We start from the raw sequence: 21,577 nt of genomic DNA, 5'->3' as shown, positions 1-21,577 counted from the left end.
ACATATTTAACACTTTTTATTGAAGCGCAGATTTCAACGTTGATGTGACAGTTGTAGCGTTTTAATAAGTACGGGTTGTATGGAACTATCCATGAGTTATTTATAATCTTTTTGTTGTGTGCAATGTTATCAATCAGTTGTCTCCGGTAGAATGGGTAGCCGTCCAAATCTTTAACAGTGTGCTGTTTCAACTGCTTTGGAAACCCCTTTGTACACTTTCCGTTTTCCATGCATGGACTTTTTGGATTTGCTACACCGCATGGGCCATGAACCATATTACAGATTACAATATTATACAGTTCAGGATACTTTTCTTGGTTAGGAATTTCAGCCCACACTATGTTGTCAATTTCATCCTCCGTGCGAAACTTGGAATCCGCGTCTAAAATAATTAGTATATGCGCATGTGGGAGACCTCGTTTCTGAAACTCTATGACGTGTACCATTGCTACGACTGTTCCAAAAAGGCCTTTTTTGATGTCTTCAAAAAGGCTGCTGCGTTTTAGTCGAAATACGCATGCAACTAAGTCCGGCCTGTGTTCAACTTGCTGCCAGGGTTGTAGATTTTCTGTAATTTCCGGCCATTTAGGATTACAGGTCATTGTTAAAAAAATATCAGGTCTTCCATACTTTGTTACTATTGCCATTGCATCTTGATAACGCTGTTGCATGTTGCGGGGGCTACCTTCAAAGGACGACGGGAGAATTACTGTTTTTCCAATTGGAATTCCTTTTTGAATGGATTGTTTTAGCAAATGTTCTTGAAGAACGCAGTAGTCTTCAACTTTAAGTTGTTTTTGATTCCTTCGTTTGAAATTGAGCCGATTTGCTTCAATTTTAACGTATGCGTCTACTAAGTACTGTTGTGTCAGTTTCCCACTGTTTAAAATAGGATTGAAGTAATTTCGCACAGACAGAAGAAAACTGTAGTACTGTAGTTGTGTAATTCTTCTTGAAGTTCCTTGCTGGTGTAGGTTTTCATGCCACCCTTGATCACCGCTTGGAAAGAATAGTGGATACAGAAGAGCATCAAGGTTGCTGTGCAAAATGCTAATCCGTTGTGTTTTAGGAACGAAAGGGTTGTTTTTGTCTGGCTTAAGATGGACTAATATATCTCTTTGAAAAGGAGGCTCTCCATCATCGTTTTGAAAAACAACTGCGACCTCACTTACACGTGGTTTGTTGTAACATCGGGGATCTTGTTGACGTTCTTGTTTAATGGCCATGATAATAGAAGGCATTTCCGTCCCATTTTGTATAGCTCTCTGTTCCTCCTCAGCTTCAACGTCTTTTAGCATGCGATATGCGGCAACAAATGGGCTGATTGTTTGTAAATGTACGGCAATTAGGTTCATCAGTTCTGCATTACACTTTTCATTTTCTTTTCAGTTCATCCTTTGTTCTGTAGCCTCATTTGGATCAAAGATGTATAATTGTGCAAATGTTGATGGTTGTCCTAGTTCTGGGTGAAGTGTTCCAGTACGGTGGTAGATCTGGCCATGAATTTTAAAACAATACGGTCCGAATCCAGGGGGCGGTGCAATGTTGGCACCAAATGAAGCAAACGCATGAGAACTGTTGATACTTCTGATATTTTCCATAAAATTTCTACTGTGTTCATGCGTTCATTTCATCAACTGCTCAAACAGATCTGAGTAGTGACATCTTGGTAGCATCACTTTTCCTTTTTGGCAGCATTGAGTAAACTGATTGTCAGATGGTTTTTCCTCGATAAAATTCATAGATTCGCATTTTGAACAAACTACATTCATCTTCCCACAGTAGTGTTGAATAATGATAGTTTCATTGTCTGTTACGTAACGTGCAAGTTGTTGAATGTTCTGCTGGGTTTGCCTTAGTTGGTAGAGCATTCTTTTTTGATAAATTTGTCGATCGTGTTGTTCTCGGTTTGTCCTGGATTCTGGAGATTCATTCAGACGACATTGTCTATGGGATTCTGCATCGTGTTCGTGTCTAGCTGCAGTGTGTTGCGGTGTTTCCCATTCCCGACGTTGTCTGTGAGATTCCGCATCCTGTGCTTGTGTGGCGGCAGTGTCTTGTGGTGTCTCTTGTTTCCGACGTTGTCTGTGAGATTCCGCATCCTGGGCTTGTCTGCTGGCAGTGTGTTGTGGTGTCTCCTGTTCCCGGTGTTTTTGGTGAGATTCCGCATCCTGGGCTTGTCTGGCGGCAGTGTGTTGCGGTGTGCCCTGCGCCCGTTGTTTCTTGCGATATTCTGCATCCTTGGCTTGTCTGACGGCAGTGTGTTGCGGTGTCTCCTGTTCCCGGCGTTTTTTTTTAGCTTCTGCATCCTGGGCTTGTCTGGAGGCAGTGTGTTGCGGTGTCTCCTGTTCCCGACGTTTTTTGTGAGCTTCCGCATCCTGGGCTTGTCTGGCGGCAGTATGTTGTGGTGTCTGTTGCTCTCGACGTTGTCGTTTTCTTGCTGCTTCTGCTGCTTTTCTGTCTTCCTCCGTGGCGTATTTTCGCTTACGACCCATTATAAAACAGGAAGCGTAAAGAAGTATCTCTTCAGCGCACTGTCACTGGCAGAACGTGTTCAGTAAACCTGACAGAAGTCCCTCGCACAGTCTGACTGAAGTCCCTCGCACAGTCTGACTGAAGTCCCTCGCACAGTCTGACTGAAGTCCCTCGCACAGTCTGACTGAAGTCCCTCGCACAGTGTGACAGAAGTCCCTCGCACAGTCTGACTGAAGTCCCTCGCACAGTGTGACAGAGAAAACCTGCTCAGTACGTTATGAGCATTTTGTGAGTCACATGACCACATGGGCGGAGTTAGCCGTGCTATCTCCCGAAGGTGGCATAGATATTTGAAATGTTGCGGTAATTGGCCGGAGAGCGTGTTTAAATTTGGCGCGGAAATCTGTGGTGATTGGTCGCGGGCGGCGTCCGCGACCAATCACCACAGGTTTTAAATGTCGCGCGCCGTGTTCCTAAGCAGCGGACAGTGTGCTCCCCGGTCCTCCCTTCCGCATGGATGTCAGCAGCGCTGCCTGTGCGGCTACTTCCACTCCGAGAAGCCGGGACATGAGCGGGCGCTGGCAGCAGAAATATACGGACCCGCAGCGCCGCTCCCCGGTCATGTCTCCCTACACACGCTAGCCGCATGGATGTCAGCGCCGCTTCCCGGTCCTCCCTTCCGCATGGATGTCAGCGGCGCTGCCTGTGGGGATACTTCCGCTCCGAGAAGCCGTGACATGACCGGGCGCTCGCAGCATAAGTATCCGGACCCGCAGCGCCGCTCCCCGGTCCTCCCTTCACACCCTAGCCGCTGATGTCCCCACAGTATCGGCATGGAGTTCCAAAGGTCCGGACATTTGTGTTAAAAATCGCTGATTGGTAGCTGGCGCTGCCCGCGACCAATCAGCGATTTGGGCGCCACATTTAAATATTGACCGCGACCAATCACGGATCTTGGCTCCAGATTTAAACAGCGCTGTGCTGATTGGTCGCCGACGCTAGGCGCCACCAATCACCGATTTTGGCGCCACATTTAAATAGCGTCCGTGACCAATCAGTACAGCGGTGTTGAAATGTGGAGCCAAGATCGGTGATTGGTTGTGGCCGATATTTAAATTTGGCGCCCAAATCGGTGATTGGTCGCGGGCAGCGCCACCGACCAATCAGCGATTTTTAACACAAATGTCCGGACCTTTGTAACACCATGCCGATACTGTGGGGACATCAGCTGCTAGGGTGTGAAGGGAGGACCGGGGAGCAGCGCTGCGGGTCGGGATACTTCTGCTGCGAGCAGTCGCTCATGTCCCGGCTTCTCTGAGTGGAAGTAGCCGCACAGGCAGCTGTGCTCCCCGCTCCTCACCAATACGATTCGCTGATTGGTCGCGTGCGGAGAGCGCGACCAATCAGTGATCTTGGCGCTAAAGTTAAACACCGCTCTGCTGATTGGTCGCGGCCGCTGCCCGCGACCAATCACCGATTTGGGCGCCACATTAAAATAGCGGGCGCGACCAATCAGTACAGCGGTGTTTAAATGTGGAGCCAAGATCGGTGATTGGTCGTGGCCGATATTTAAATTTGGTGCCCAAATCGGTGATTGGTCGCGGGCAGCGCCAGGGACCAATCAGCGATTTTTAACACAAATGTCCGGATCTTTGTAACACCATGCGGATACTGTGGGGACATCAGCGGCTAGGGTGTGAAGGGAGGACCGGGGAGCGGCGCTGCGGGTCGGGATACTTCTGCTGCGAGCGTCCCTGGTTCTCGCAGAAGTATCCGCACAGGCAGCGCCGCTGACATCCATGCGGCTAGGGTGTGAAGGGAGGACCGGGGTGCGGCGCTGACATCCAATTGGTCGCGGGCGCTATTTAAATGTGCCGCACAAATCGGTGATTGGTCACGGTCTTGACCCGCGACCAATCACCGATTTGTGCGCCAAATTTAAATATCGGCCACGACCAAACACCGATCTTGATCGCACATTTAAACACCGCTGTGCTGATTGGTCGCGGCCGATATTTAAATGTGGCGCCCAAATCGGTGATTGGTCGCGGGCAGCGTCCGCGACCAATCAGCACAGCGGTATTTAACTTTTGCGCTAAGATCAGTTATTGGTCGGGTCCGAAGACCGCGACCAATCATCGAATCGTCTTGGTGTGGACCGGGGAGCGGCGCTGCCTGTGCGGCTACTTCGACTGCGAGAACCCGGGACATGAGCGGGTGCTCGCAGCAGAAGTATCCCGATCCGCAGAGCCGCTCCCCGGTCCTCCCTTCCGCATGGAGGTCAGCGACGCCGGCGGTCCTTCCGCTGCTACCAGCCGGGAGATGAGCGCCTCGCGCCGCTCATCTCCCGGCTGCATCTCCGTCCCGCAGATGGGTCCGGCGGTCGGGGTCCTTCTGCTGTTACCGGCCGGGAGATGAGCGCCGCGCGGGAGATGAGCGCCTCGCGGCGCTCATCTCCCGGCTGCATCGCCGCTGAGCTCCATCCCACAGATGAGCCGCTAACGGCCGCCATCTTTTTTCAGAAATCCCGCGGCGCTGATTGGCCGCTGCCGGACCAATGAGCGACGCAGGATTTCCTGGACAGACAGACAGACAGATAGACAGACAGACAGACAGACAGACAGACAGACGGGATAAGACGATTATATATATAGATTAAGGAGGACACTATTTTTTACTGTGCCATCTGGGACATGTGTATTTTTACTAAATCTATGTAGTACTTTTTTGGATCCGATATGTTGTTACATTATCATGTAACTAGATGGTGGCCCGATTCTAACGCATCGGGTATTCTAGAATATGTATGCGGCCGATGGGGCGCAATTAGCAGAGCGGCGTTTAAATTTGGCGACCAAATCGCTGATTGGTCGCGTTAGGCAACCGCGACCAATCAGCAAAGCGGTGTTTAAATTTGGCGGCAATATCGGTGATTGGTCGCGGGCGGCGGCCGCGACCAATCTGCGAACCGTGTTAGTGAGGACTGGAGAGCGTGTTTAAATTTGGCACCAAAATCGCTGATTAGTCGCGACCAATCAGCAGAGCGGTGTTTAAATTTGGCGACAATACTGCTGATTGGTCGCGGCCGCCGACCGCGACCAATCAGCAGAGCGATACAGAGCGGGGTTTAAATTTGGCACCAAAATCGCTGATTGGTCGCCGGCCGCGACCGATCAGCAGAGCGGTGTTTAAATTTGGCGCCAAAATCACTGATTGGTCGAGGCCGCCGGCCGCGACCGATCAGCAGAGCGGTGTTTAAATGTGGCGCCCAAATCGGTGATTGGTCGCGGGCACCGCCAGCGACCAATCAGCGATTTTTAACACAAATGTCCGGATCTTTGTAACACCATGCGGATACTGTGGGGACATCAGCGGCTAGGGTGTGAAGGGAGGACCGGGGAGCGGCGCTGCGGGTCGGGATACTTCTGCTGCGAGCGCCCGATCATGTCCCGGGTTCTCGCAGCGGAAGTATCCGCACAGGCAGCGCCGCTGACATCCATGCGGCAAGGGTGTGAAGGGAGGGCCGGGGAGCGGCGCTGACATCCAATTGGTCGCGGCCGATATTTAAATGTGCCGCACAAATCGGTGATTGGTCGCGGTCTTGGCCCGCGACCAATCACTGATCTTGCGGCTAAAGTTAACCACTACTGTGCTGATTGGTCGCGGCCGATATTTAAATTTGGCGCCCAAATCGCTGATTGGTCGCGGGCAGCGTCCACGACCAATCAGCACAGCGGTATTTAACTTTTGCGCTAAGATCAGTGATTGGTCGGGTCCGAAGACCGCGACCAATCATCGAATCGTCTTGGTGAGGACCGGGGAGCGGCGCTGCCTGTGCGGGTACTTCCGCTGCGAGAACCCGGGACATAGCGGGCGCTAGCAGCAGAAGTATCCCGACCCGCAGCGCTGCTCCCCGTCCTCCCTTCCGCATGGATGTCAGCGACGCCGGCGGTCCTTCTGCTGCTACCGGCCGGGACATGAGCGCATCGCGCCGCTCATCTCCCGGCTGCATCTCCATCCTGCACATGGGTCCGACGGTCGGGGTCCTTCTGCTGTTACCGGCCGGGAGATGAGCGCATCTCCCGGCTGCAACGCCGCTGAGCTCCGTCCCACAGATGAGCCGCTAACGGCCGCCATCTTTTTTCTGAAATCCCGCGGCGCTGATTGGCCGCTGCCGGACCAATGAGCGACGCGGGATTTCCTGGACAGACAGACAGACAGACGGGATAAGACAATTATATAGTAGATTGTTACCAACTGACTATACCCACTTTATATACGTTTCTCTGTGATTTCTGCTGACTGTTGTTTCCCCTTTTATATCTATTTTTTATTTGTCTGCAAGACGCAGCTTTTATATTTATTAATAAAAATATTTTTCACCATTTTTTTGGTGTTCTTTGACTATATTTTGTTGTTATGCATTAGTCTTCTTGGGACAACACCCACATATATATTTATTTAAATACATACCCTGTTTCAGATATTTTGGGTATTTTCAGGGTTGTATATGTCTTTTAAGACAAAGTCTTAGTAGGCTTTGTGGGGCTCCCCGTTAAGTATGGTGCCAGCACTTCCACCTATTCCTCTGCTGGGAGTTTCTCTCTCTCGATGATTCTTTCAAACACAGTCAAAAAGTCCTCTATATCATCTTTTGGGGTCATTTTCTGCAGTGCTCTTCTTACTGCTTTCCGGATGGAAAAATCATCAGCTGACCTTGGAGTCGGAGCTGCTGCCATACCACAAACTGCCTCCGTGAATGTCATGGAAGTATTAAGAAAATATGAAACAATTTCTCTCTTTCCCTGAAACCCCTCTCATCCCCCTCCCCTATAGTATTTGTCAAAGGACCAAGAGCAGACACTTGGCCAGTGGCATCTACGCAAATTAACACACACATGAGAAATTCCTGTTAAGGAAATGCTAGCCAAAAAGGTACTACCAAACCCAATTGAACACAGGCTTGTGATAAATTTACATCTAGCTGAGAAGATAGCATTCCCAGGACGTCAAAGGGAATTTAACAGAGGTCTGTACCCAGGCCGGAGCCGACACAAAATATGGGATAACTAAAGTTCCATACGTCCGATAATAATGGAGCCCATATTTTTAGTGACAGAGTCAGCTAAGGAACAATATGCTTATTTTCCCGTAGCTGTGAGCCCCTCTGGGGAGCTGTAGCGCAAACGTAGCAAAATAGCAGACCGCAACTATGTCATGTGTGGTCTCTACAGTAAGCTAAATTCATAACGGAAAAAAATGGTATCACTTTCGGGCCTCTACGATCAACCAATGATAAGTTAACACAAAAAAAACAGATATCTTAATAAAAATGTGAAGACTGGAGCCCAGCCCCTGTGATGTCAGCACAGGGGGTGTGTGGGCAGGTCTCCCCTTAGGCATAAAAGAATCCACGGAGGATGGATCAGCATTCATTGCCGGGGGGTATAGAGAGCTATAAGCATATAGCTTATAACTATAAGCAACGGATCACATTAACATTCAAATCAAAGTGGAGCTCCCCCAACCTCCAGCTATAGTGAATCGTCTTTGCGATCTTATAGCAAGTTTCTCCTTATTATTTTGTGTAACTGCATATGTATTGTATTGTCTCATTTTGTAAAATCTTTGTATATAATTCCTAAATACTGCTTCCCTTTTGGATTAAATATAAAATGTAATAGTTCTGTTTCTTTTGTCCTGTAATCGTTCCCTCCCTCGAAGCCATTTTCTACCAGAACACAGGCGTCCGACCAGGCCTGTATTATGTTTCAAATCTGTCCGGTGGTGGCAGCGAATAATCGTAATCGGGCTATCGTGAAGCTGGCAGTAACCGTACGGGGTGAAGACACATTCTATGCGTTGGAATCCGCAGGTGTGACGCAATACGCTTTCTGCTCACTTGCTGATAGCTAGCGAGTAGTCGGGATCATGTGCGCTCGAATACCTGACGAAATCCGGACAGAGTGACAACAATGGTGAGATGTTGTGTGATCTCCCTGGTGTCATCCCTGTGAAACCCTGGCAGTGAGCAACTCAATCTTCTGCTGCTGTTGTCAGTGCTAGACTTGTTGCTACTGCTGCTGTTGCTGGAGCTGCTGTTGCTGGATCTGTTGCATAAGCAGCTTACTAGTCTCCTGTTGTGCCAGCTGTTGCTGGGCTTGCACCAGGTGTTTAATCAGGTCCTCCATGCTATCTGACGGCCGCCTTCACCCTGGACATGCAGTCCCTCTATAGCAGTCACACGTGTTCCCTGGGAACGCTGCTCGCACCTATAACATCAATTGTGGTAGATCAGTTCACTCAGCTGCTCCAAGATGTATTCACAGGAACACTTTCAATTTAAGATTTCAACTGGTTTATTAAAAACATACTGCATAAACCAATGCAAAGTTAAGTTAATAAACACGGCCCTTATGTCATAATGGGAAAAACAAAATAACACAGTACAGTCTGTGACTGCGGGGATCCTCCCACTCAGGGAAAAAAACACATGGTTCAGTTTTCTTTAACATGAGCACAGCTCTGGAGATCTTGTCTCCAGACACACCAAACACTGAATGAGTTCAAAGACTACATGTACACCTTCTGGACCACACCCAGGGGTGGAGATATGGTGAAAAGCCTCCCATCCACTCTTCAGCTATTCACAAAAACCAAACCTTTAACACGGCCGATTAACCCCTCTCAGCAGTTAGAATGATATGAACTTGTAAAAATGCTTCAGCATACTGGAGTGACACATATCTCCCCTCCAGTATTTTACCAGTGACCTTCTCACAATAAACAGACACATTATATATACACTATTATATACACACACATTATTTATACCCTCTCAAAGATCGCAGCCATGGGGATCGTATCTCAACCCACCCGCTGTTATCTATGAAGCAAACAGCTTTCTGCTGCCCCTTATCTTCTAGACAATTACACGATTGACCGATGAGTAACGGAGGAGGCCGCAGGCTCTTTCCACTAATAGGCCGGTTATCGGGAAACTAACAATGAGCATAAGGTATATACACCTCCAATTCAAAACTAATGGAATATGTATATACAGTGGGTACGGAAAGTATACAGACCCCTTTAAATTTTTCACTCTTTGTTTCATTGCAGCCATTTGGTAAATTCTAAAAAGTTAATTTTTTTCTCATTAAAGTACACTCTGCACCCCATCTTGACTGAAAAAAAACAGAAATGTAGAAATTTTTGCAAATTTATTAAAAAAGAAAAACTGAAATATTGCATGGTCATAAGTGTTCAGACCCTTTGCTCAGTATTGAGTAGAAGCCCCCTTTTGAGCTAGTACAGCCATGAGTCTTCTTGGGAATGATGCAACAAGTTTTTCACCCCTGGATTTGGGGATCCGCGGCCATTCTTCCTTGCAGATCCTCTCCAGTTCCGTCAGGTTGGATGGTGAACGTTGGTGGACAGCCATTTTCAGGTCTCTCCAGAGATGCTCAATTTGGTTTAGGTCAGGGCTCTGGCTGGACCAGTCAAGAATGGTCACAGAGTTGTTCTGAAGCCACTCCTTTGTTATTTTAGCTGTGTGCTTAGGGTCATTGTCTTGTTGGAAGGTGAACCTTCGGCCAAGTCTGAGGTCCAGAGCACTCTGGAAGAGGTTTTCATCCAGGATATATCTCTGTACATAGCCGCATTCATGTTTCCTTCAATTGCAACCAGTCGTCCTGTCCCTGCAGCTGAGAAACACCCCTGTAGCATGATGCTGCCACCACCATGTTTCACTGTTGGGATTGTATTGGGGAGGTGATGAGCAGTGCCTGGTTTTCTCCACACATACCGCTTAGAATTATCACTAAAACGTTCTATCTTCGTCTCATCAGACCAGAGAATCTTATTTCTCATAGTCTGGGAGTCCTTCATGTGTTTTTGAGCAAACTCTATGCAGGCTTTCATATGTCTTGCACTGAGGAGAGGCTTCCGTCGGGCCACTCTGCCTTAAAAGGCCCGACTGGTGGAGGGCTGCAGTGACAGTTGACTTTGTGGAACTTTCTCCCATCTCCCTACTGCATCTCTGGAGCTCAGCCACAGTAATCTTGGGGTTCTTCTTTACCTCTCTCACCAAGGCTCTTCTCCCACGATTGCTCAGTTTGGCTGGACGGCCAGGTCTAGGAAGACTTCTGGTGGTCCCAAACTTCTTCCATTTAAGGATTAAGGAGGCCACTGTGCTCTTAGGAACCTTGAGTACTGCAGAAATTCTTTTGTAACCTTGGCCAGATCTGTGCCTTGCCACAATTCTGACTCTGAGCTCCTTGGGCAGTTCCTTTGAGCTCATGATTTTCATTTGGTCTGACATGCACTGTGAGCTGTGTGGTCTTATATAGACAGGTGTGCGCCTCTCCAAATCAAGTCCTATCAGTTTAATTAACCACAGCTGGACTCCAATGAAGGAGTAGAACCATCTCAAGGAGGATCACAAGGAAATGGACAGCATGTGACTGAAATATGAGTGTCTGAGCAAAGGGTCTGAATACTTATGACCATGTGATATTTCTGTTTTTCTTTTTGTTTAAATTTGCAAAAATTTCTACATTTCTGTTTTTTTTCAGTCCAGATGGGGCAGAGTGGACTTTAATGAGAAAAAATGAACTTTTTAGAATTTACCAAATGGCTGCAATGAAACAAAGAGTGAAAAATGTAAAGGGGTCTGAATACTTTCCGTACCCACTGTACCCTGGTCACTGCTAACTCCACAACAACCCAAGAAATATTATTAGCTGTCATCAGTTGTTTTTACAGGCTTACTGGACGCCTGATAGGTAGCGTATGGCTTCGTAGCGTATGGTTTACAGAACACTCACTATTAAGGTCATGGTGGCAATTACTAATTGTCACATTTTTGGTGAAACTCATTGTTTAATGTATTTAATTGAGTGACAGAAAAGAGGTCTCTGGTATGCACAAATACTGATATGGCTAAAAGGACAAGATATGCCCTGTTCAAATGGACAGTGTTATTCCAAACTCAAAAGAGGACTTGGTACTTTCTGAACCTATTTATTAAAATATGATCCACAGGTCATGTGAGCCACTTGACCCAAGATCATCATGCATAAAGAAAGGAAAAGGCAATAAAAAGAATAAAAAGTATCAACGCAACTTAATTGAAGAAACACAGACAGGAGATGATGGATATCCTCTTTACAGAAGACGGAAACCTGGACAGGGAGGATATACGGCAACATTCAGATTTAATAGGGTTAATCAGTACGCAGATATTGAAATGGATAACCGATGGGTTGTACCTTACACTCCACGGCTTTCAAAAATGTTTGAGTCGCACATTAAAGTAAAATATTGTAATTCTGTGAAGTCAAATACATTCGCAAATCCGTTACCAAGAGCAGTGATATAGCAGGTTATACAATAAAAAAATGTGCATGTGATGAGATTATGCTCCATCAGATGAGAAGGTATACAAGTAGTAACGAATCCTCATGGCGATTACTAAATGCTACCATCCATGAAAGACATCCGGCTTATATTCAAACGTTACAAAATATTATACATGGAATAAAATAAGAAAAGTATTTTGCAAGCAGCAACAAGGTTCAAGGCTCCAAGGGTGGGACGTTCCAGTGATTCTCTTGGACGGGTCTACACAGTATTTCACCCAAACAATGCAGAGTGTTTCTACCTACGTTCATTGCGTCGCACTGTCCGCTGGCCAACGTCTTTCACAGATTTTTTTCTTGGTTATGTAATTTCTCAATAAAACAAATTAAAAAAAAGAAGAATATATTATATATGTTGAGGTGGCTATCCTCCAGATCTCAGCACAATAATGTACATTACAGTATATAGTGATCCGTGACTATCCTCTAGTAGTATGTGCGGGATCTGGAGGGCGGCCTGGGAGGACGGTGCACATGTACGAGGAGGACTTACCCCATTTGTAAACTTGCTTCTTGCCACAGATATCTTCCACCATTATGGAGCTTCATCGCTTGGCTCTTCTACTGCTCCTCTATTCTCCATCCAGTAAAGCAGGTAATGATGCCGCTCAACGAGAGATTCATCAGATATAAGAAATGTTTGTGCTCTAACTTCCATTACTTCTCCCATTCCCCTTCCCTGAAAGGGTTAATGTTCAGGTACACGTAGACTCTGGACAAATATCCCACACGTGGGATTAAGAACCTGCCTCAGCTGGAATCCTGCTACTAAAGATGCTCCATTGGCCTGGTCTTACTATGTTAGCTCATCATCATCCCATGACCCCTCCTATAATATATGTATCCATGACTGCTCCATCATCCCATGACCCCTCCTATAATATCTGAATCCATGACTGCTCCATCATCCCATGACCTCTCCTATAATATCTGTATCCATGACTGCTCCATCATCCCATGACCCCTCCTATAATATCTGTATCCATGACTGCTCCATCATCCCATGACCTCTCCTATAATATCTGTATCCATGACTGCTCCATCATCCCATGACCCCTCCTATAATATTTGTATCCATGACTGCTCCATCATCCCATGGACCTCTCCTATAATATCTGTATCCATGACTGCTCCATCATCCCATGGACCTCTCCTATAATATCTGTATCCATGACTGCTCCATCATCCCATGACCAGTCCTATAATATCTGTATCCATGACTGCTCCATCATCCCATGTACCTCTCCTATAATATCTGTATCCATGACTGCTCCATCATCCCATGGACCTCTCCTATATCTGTATCCGTGACTGCTCCATCATCCCATGACCTCTCCTATAATATATGTATCCGTGACTGCTCCATCATCCCATGACCTCTCCTATAATATCTGTATCCATGACTGCTCCATCATCCCATGACCCCTCCTATAATATCTGTATCCATGACTGCTCCATCATCCCATGTACCTCTCCTATAATATCTGTATCCATGACTGCTCCATCATCCCATGGACCTCTCCTATAATATCTGTATCCATGACTGCTCCATCATCCCATGACCCCTCCTATAATATCTGTATCTGTGACTGCTCCATCATCCCATGACCCCTCCTATAATATCTGTATCCATGACTGCTCCATCATCCCATGGACCTCTCCTATAATATCTGTATCCGTGACTGCTCCATCATCCCATGACCTCTCCTATAATATATGTATCCGTGACTGCTCCATCATCCCATGACCCTTCCTATAATATCTGTATCCATGACTGCTCCATCATCCCATGAACCCTCCTATAATATCCGTATCCATGACTGCTCCATCATCCCATGACCCCTCCTATAATATATGTATCTGTGACTGCTCCATCATCCCATGACCCCTCCTATAATATATGTATCCATGACTGCTCCATCATCCCATGGACCCCTCCTATAATATCTGTATCCATGACTGCTCCATCATCCCATGGACCCCTCCTATAATATCTGTATCCATGACTGCTCCATCATCCCATGACCCCTCCTATAATATATGTATCTGTGACTGCTCCATCATCCCATGACCCCTCCTATAATATCTGTATCTATGACTGCTCCATCATCCCATGACCCCTCCTATAATATCTGCATCCATGACTGCTCCATCATCCCATGTCCCCTCCTATAATATCTGTATCCATGACTGCTCCATCATCCCATGTCCCCACCTATAATATATGCATCCATGACTGCTCCATCATCCCATGGACCCCTTCTATATTTGTATCCATGACTGCTCCATCATCCCATGACCCCTCCTATAATATATGTATCCATGACTGCTCCATCATCCCATGGACCTCTCCTATAATATCTGTATCCATGGCTGCTCATTCATCCCATGGACCTCTCCTATAATATCTGTATCCATGGCTGCTCATTCATCCCATGGACCTCTCCTATAATATCTGTATCTGTGACTGCTCCATCATCCCATGACCCCTCCTATAATATCTGTATCCATGACTGCTCCATCATCCCATGACCCCTCCTATAATATCTGTATCCATGACTGCTCCATCATCCCATGGACCTCTCCTATAATATTTGTATCTGTGACTGCTCCATCATCCCATAACCCCTCCTATAATATATGTATCCATGGCTGCTCCACCATCCCATGACCCCTCCTATAATATCTGTATCTGTGACTGCTCCATCATCCCATGACCCCTCCTATAATATCTGTATCCATGACTGCTCCATCATCCCATGACCCCTCCTATAATATATGCATCCATGACTGCTCCATCATCCCATGGACCCCTCCGATATTTGTATCCATGACTGCTCCATCATCCCATGACCCCTCCTATAATATATGCATCCATGACTGCTCCATCATCCCATGGACCTCTCCTATAATATCTGTATCCATGACTGCTCCATCATCCCATGGACCTCTCCTATAATATCTGTATCCATGACTGCTCCATCATCCCATGACCCCTCCTATAATATCTGTATCCGTGACTGCTCCATCATCCCATGACCCCTCCTATAATATATGTATCTGTGACTGCTCCATCATCCCATGACCCCTCCTATAATATATGTATCCATGACTGCTCCATCATCCCATGGACCCCTCCTATATCTGTATCCATGACTGCTCCATCATCCCATGACCCCTCCTATAATATATGTATCCATGACTGCTCCATCATCCCATGACCCCTCCTATAATATATGAATCCGTGACTGCTCCATCATCCCATGACCCCTCCTATAATATCTGTATCCATGACTGCTCCATCATCCCATGACCCCTTCTATAATATCTGTATCCATGAATGCTCCATCATCCCATGACCCCTTTTATAATATCTGTATCCATGACTGCTCCATCATTCCATGGACCTCTCCTATAATATCTGTATCCATGACTTCTCCATCATCCCATGGACCTCTCCTATAATGTCTGTATCCATGACTGCTCCATCATCCCATGACCCCTCCTATAATATCTGTATCCGTGACTGCTCCATCATCCCATGACCCCTCCTATAATATCTGTATCCATGACTGTTTCATCATCCCATGACCCCTCCTATAATATATGTATCCGTGACTGCTCCATCATCCCATGGACCCCTCCTATATCTGTATCCATGACTGCTCCATCATCCCATGACCCCTCCTATAATATATGTATCCGTGACTGCTCCATCATCCCATCACCCCTCCTATAATATATGTATCCATGACTGCTCCATCATCCCATGACCCCTCCTATAATATCTGTATCCATGACTGCTCCATCATCCCATGGACCTCTCCTATAATATCTGTATCCATGACTGCTCCATCATCCCATGACCCCTCCTATAGTATCTGTATCCATGACTGCTCCATCATCCCATGACCCCTTCTATAATATCCGTATCCATGACTGTTCCATCATCCCATGGACTTCTCCTATAATGTCTGTATCCATGACTGCTCCATCATCCCATGACCCCTTCTATAATATCTGTATCCATGACTGCTCCATCATCCCATGGACTTCTCCTATAATGTCTGTATCCATGACTGCTCCATCATCCCATGACCCCTCCTATAATATCTGTATCCATGACTGCTCCATCATTCCATGGACCTCTCCTATAATATCTGTATCCATGACTGCTCCATCATCCCATGGACCTCTCCTATAATGTCTGTATCCATGACTGCTCCATCATCCCATGACCCCTCCTATAACATCTGTATCCGTGACTGCTCCATCATCCCATGACCCCTCCTATAATATCTGTATCCATGACTGTTCCATCATCCCATGACCCCTCCTATAATATATGTATCCGTGACTGCTCCATCATCCCATGGACCCCTCCTATATCTGTATCCATGACTGCTCCATTATCCCATGACCCCTCCTATAATATATGTATCCGTGACTGCTCCATCATCCCATGACCCCTCCTATAATATATGTATCCGTGACTGCTCCATCATCCCATGACCCCTCCTATAATATCTGTATCCATGACTGCTCCATCATCCCATGGACCTCTCCTATAATATCTGTATCCATGACTGCTCCATCATCCCATGACCCCTCCTATAATATCTGTATCCATGACTGCTCCATCATCCCATGACCCCTTCTATAATATCTGTATCCATGACTGTTCCATCATCCCATGGACTTCTCCTATAATGTCTGTATCTATGGCTGCTCCATCATCCCATGGATCCCTCCTATAATATCTGTATCCATGACTGCTCCATCATCCCATGACCCCTCCTATAATATATGTATCTATGGCTGCTCCATCATCCCATGGACCTCTCCTATAATATCTGTATCTGTGACTGCTCCATCATCCCATGACCCCTCCTATAATATCTGTATCCATGACTGCTCCATCATCCCATGACCCCTCCTATAATATCTGTATCCATGACTGCTCCATAATCCCATGGACCTCTCCTATAATATATGTATCTGTGACTGCTCCATCATCCCATGATCCCACCTATAATATATGTATCTATGGCTGCTCCATCATCCCATGGACCTCTCCTATAATATCTGTATCCATGACTGCTCAATCATCCCATGGATCCCTCCTATAATATCTGTATCCGTGACCGCTCCATCATCCCATGACCTCTCCTATAATATATGTATCCATGACTGCTCAATCATCCCATGACCCCTCCTATAATATCTGCATCCATGACTGCTCCATCATCCCATGACCCCTCCTATAACATATGCATCCATGACGGCTCCATCATCCAATGGACCTCTCCTATAATATATGCATCCATGACTGCTCCATCATCCCATGAACCCCTCCTATATTTGTATCTATGGCTGCTCCATCATCCCATGGACCTCTCCTATAATATCTGTATCTGTGACTGCTCCATCATCCCATGACCCCTCCTATAATATCTGTATCCATGACTGCTCCATCATCCCATGACCCCTCCTATAATATCTGTATCCATGACTGCTCCATCATCCCATGACCCCTCCTATAATATCTGTATCCATGACTGCTCCATCATCCCATGGACCCCTCCTATAACATATGTATCCATGACTGCTCCATCATCCTATGACCCCTTCTATAATGTCTGTATCCATGACTGCTCCATCATCCCATGACCCCTCCTATAATATCTGTATCCATGACTGCTCCATCATCCCATGGATCCCTCCTATAATATATGTATCCATGACTGCTCAATTATCCCATGACCCCTCCCATAATATATGTATCCGTGACTGCTCCATCATCCCATGGACCCCTCCTATAACATATGTATCCATGACTGCTCCATCATCCCATGACCCCTCCTATAATATCTGTACCCATGACTGCTCCATCATCCCATGACCCCTCCTATAATATCTGTATCCATGACTGCTCCATCATCCCATGGATCCCTCCTATAATATATGTATCCATGACTGCTCAATTATCCCATGACCCCTCCCATAATATATGTATCCGTGACTGCTCCATCATCCCATGACCTCTCCTATAATATCTGTATCCATGACTGCTCCATCATCCCATGACCCCTCCTATAATATCTGTATCCATGACTGCTCCATCATCCCATGACCTCTCCTATAATATCTGTATCCATGACTGCTCCATCATCCCATGGACCCCTCCTATAATATCTGTATCCATGACTGCTTCATCATCCCATGACTCCTCCTATAATATCTGTATCCATGACTGCTCCATCATCCCATGACCCCTCCTATAATATATGTATCCATGACTGCTCCATCATCCCATGACCCCTCCTATAATATATGTATCCGTGACTGCTCCATCATCCCATGACCCCTTCTATAATATCTGTATCCATGACTGCTCCATCATCCCAGGGACCTCTCCTATATCTGTATCTGTGACTGCTCCATCATCCCATGACCCCTCCTATAATATCTGTATCCATGACTGCTCCATTATCCCATGACCCCTCCTATAATATCTGTATCCATGACTGCTCCATAATTCCATGGATCCCTCCTATAATATCTGTATCCATGACTGCTCCATCATCCCATGACCCCTCCTATAATATATGTATCCATGACTGCTCCATCATCCCATGACCCCTCCTATAATATCTGTATCTATGGCTGCTCCATCATCCCATGGACCCCTTCTATATCTGTATCTATGGCTGCTCCATCATCCCATGGACCCCTCTTATAATATCTGTATCCATGACTGCTCCATCATCCCATGACCCCTCCTAAAATCACTGACCTGTATCCATGACTGCTCCATCATCCCATGGACCCCTCCTATAATATCTGTATCCATTACTGCTCCATCATCACATGGACCCCTCCTATAATATCTGTATCCATGACTGCTCCATCATCCCATGGACCTCTCCTATAATGTCTGTATCCATGACTGCTCCATCATCCCATGGACCTTTCCTATAATATCTGTATCCATGGCTGCTCCATCATCCCATGGACCTTTCCTATAATATCTGTATCCATGACTGCTCCATCATCCCATGGACCTCTCCTAAAATATCTGTATCCATGGCTGCTCCATCATCCCATGGACCTTTCCTATAATATCTGTATCCATGACTGCTCCATCATCCCATGGACCTCTCCTATAATATCTGTATCCTTGGCAGCTCCATCATCCCATGGACCTCTCCTATAATATCTGTATCTATGACTGCTCCATCATCCCATGGACCTCTCCTATAATATCTGTATCCATGACTGTTCCATCATCCCATGGACCTCTCCTATAATGTCTGTATCCATGACTGCTCCATCATCCCATGACCCCTTCTATAATATCTGTATCTATGGCTGCTCCATCATCCCATGGACCTCTCCTATAATGTCTGTATCCTTGGCTGCTCCATCATCCCATGGACCTCTCCTATAATATCTGTATCTATGACTGCTCCATCATCCCATGGACCTCTCTTATAATGTCTGTATCCATGACTGCTCCATCATCCCATGGACCTCTCTTATAATGTCTGTATCCATGACTGCTCCATCATCCCATGGACCTCTCCTATAATGTCTGTATCCATGACTGCTCCATCATCCCATGGACCTCTCCTATAATATCTGTATCCATGACTGCTCCATCATTCCATGGACCTCTCCTATAATATCTGTATCCATGACGGCTCCATCATTCCATGGACCTCCCCTATAATATCTGTATCCATGACTGCTCCATCATCCCACGGACCTCTCCTATAATGTCTGTATCCATGACTGCTCCATCATTCCATGGACCTCTCCTATAATATCTGTATCCATGACGGCTCCATCATCCCATGGACCTCTCCTATAATATATGTATCTGTGACTGCTCCATCATCCCATGGACCTCTCCTATAATGTCTGTATCCATGACTGCTCCATCATCCCATGGACCTCTCCTAAAATATCTGTATCCATGGCTGCTCCATCATCCCATGGACCTTTCCTATAATATCTGTATCCATGACTGCTCCATCATCCCATGGACCTCTCCTATAATATCTGTATCCTTGGCAGCTCCATCATCCCATGGACCTCTCCTATAATATCTGTATCCATGACGGCTCCATCATCCCATGGACCTCTCCTATAATATATGTATCTGTGACTGCTCCATAATCCCATGACCCCTTCTATAATATCTGTATCTATGGCTGCTCCATCATCCCATGGACCCCTCCTATAATATCTGTATCCATGACGGCTCCATCATCCCATGGACCTCTCCTATAATGTCTGTATCCATTACTTCTCCATCACCCCCTTATTTTTTCTCTTCCTCCTCATACTCTTCCTAGTTATGTGATTCTCATGTCTTCCTGTTCCAGATTGGTGTTACACTGAGCCGTCCTGTGGTGAGTCTTTTTGTCATTACAGTTGTTGTCTCCCATTCTGTACATATATTTGTGGCTCGTAAGGGACATGTATAATAGATATATTCTGTGGCCTGCAGTCAATACTGTGTGGTCGATATGTGGGACACTATGGCCACTATGCAGGGGACTGTTGTATCTGGTATGGAGGTCTGTGCTCGCTGTCTGTGGGTCTTTAGTTGCTGTGTGGGTATCTTTCGACACTGTGTGGATGCTCTTTGGTCTTTGTGTGGGGGCTGTGGTTGCTGAGGGGGGTTTTGGTCACTGGTGTGTGGGGTCTTTGGTTACTGTATGTGGAGCTTTGTTTGCTCTTTCGGCGGCTGTGCTCAACTGTGTGGAGGCAGTGTTTGCTGTGTGTAGGGGTCTTTGGTTGCTGTGTGGGGGTTATTAGTTGCTGTGTGGGGATATTGAGTCACTGAATGGGGGCTTTGGTTGCTGTGGGGAATGTGGTTGCTATGTGGCCCGGTGATCGTTGTGTGGGGGTTATGGTCACTGTGTGTGGGTATAACGCTGGGGGGGTGCACCCACTGTACAATGGGCCGGGCTTACCCTGGAGGAGCGTGACCAGGTGTCTGCTGGGTCTTCACTATGGCCTCTGATCGTTAGGATAGGTTGGGTTGCCACTACACAACAGGAACCACTCCAGGCCAGTCCACGGGACTGCAGCAGCCGACCAGAGAGTCAGAAACGCGGGTACGTGGTACAGGAGGGTAAACACAAAGAAGTGGTGGGACAGTCCGAGGTCAGGGCAGGCAGAACAGGATCGATGCACATAGCCGAGACCAGGAGCAGAGAGGTCAGACAGGACGGGCATGCGAGCCAGGTTAATAATGGGATAAACAAAACACACATGGCCTAACTGGACAGTAGCAGAACAAACTGACTGAGAACCAACGTTAGGGTCAAGAGTGGTGGGTAGAGCTGCCTATTATAAAACCTGCTGGATATGCCGGGGAACCTAATCTCTGCAGAACACAGCAGGGTTAAATTCCTGCAGAGACCGGACATGCACCCCTAAGGCCAAATGGAAATACATTCATATGCAGCAGTGTTGAGGAGTGCTGCAAGAGGCAAAACTCAGCGAGCCTGCCTGACCACGATGAGTACGGCGATGCTGAGAAGGCATGCGAGTTACCGCTGTGGCAGTGGGTCTTTGGTCACTATGGGGAGGATGTGGTCGATGTGTATGGTTTTTTTTGGTCAGTCTGTGGTGGCCTCTGGTTGCTATAGGTGGGCTGTAGTCTTTTT

The 21,577-nt window shown here is 46.7% G+C and overlaps 1 protein-coding gene across 1 annotated transcript in view; it reads left to right on the top strand.

The window, feature by feature from the left end:
• Nucleotides 1-12,431: 12,431 nt before the first annotated feature.
• Nucleotides 12,432-21,577, top strand: part of LOC141161478 (carbonic anhydrase 4-like) — a 77,422-nt gene continuing 68,276 nt past the window's right edge. The window contains exons 1-2 of the mRNA XM_073646289.1: nt 12,432-12,489; nt 20,285-20,311. Of these exons, the coding sequence (XP_073502390.1) occupies nt 12,432-12,489; nt 20,285-20,311 (85 nt within the window). The remainder of the gene's footprint in view (nt 12,490-20,284; nt 20,312-21,577) is intronic.

The sequence above is a fragment of the Phyllobates terribilis genome, unplaced genomic scaffold, assembly GCF_046119375.1.
Source record: "Phyllobates terribilis strain yellow unplaced genomic scaffold, ASM4611937v1 Scaffold_9__5_contigs__length_417890890, whole genome shotgun sequence".
In the NCBI taxonomy this organism is placed as follows: domain Eukaryota; kingdom Metazoa; phylum Chordata; class Amphibia; order Anura; family Dendrobatidae; genus Phyllobates; species Phyllobates terribilis.
This window is presented reverse-complemented; position numbering and strand designations above follow the sequence as displayed.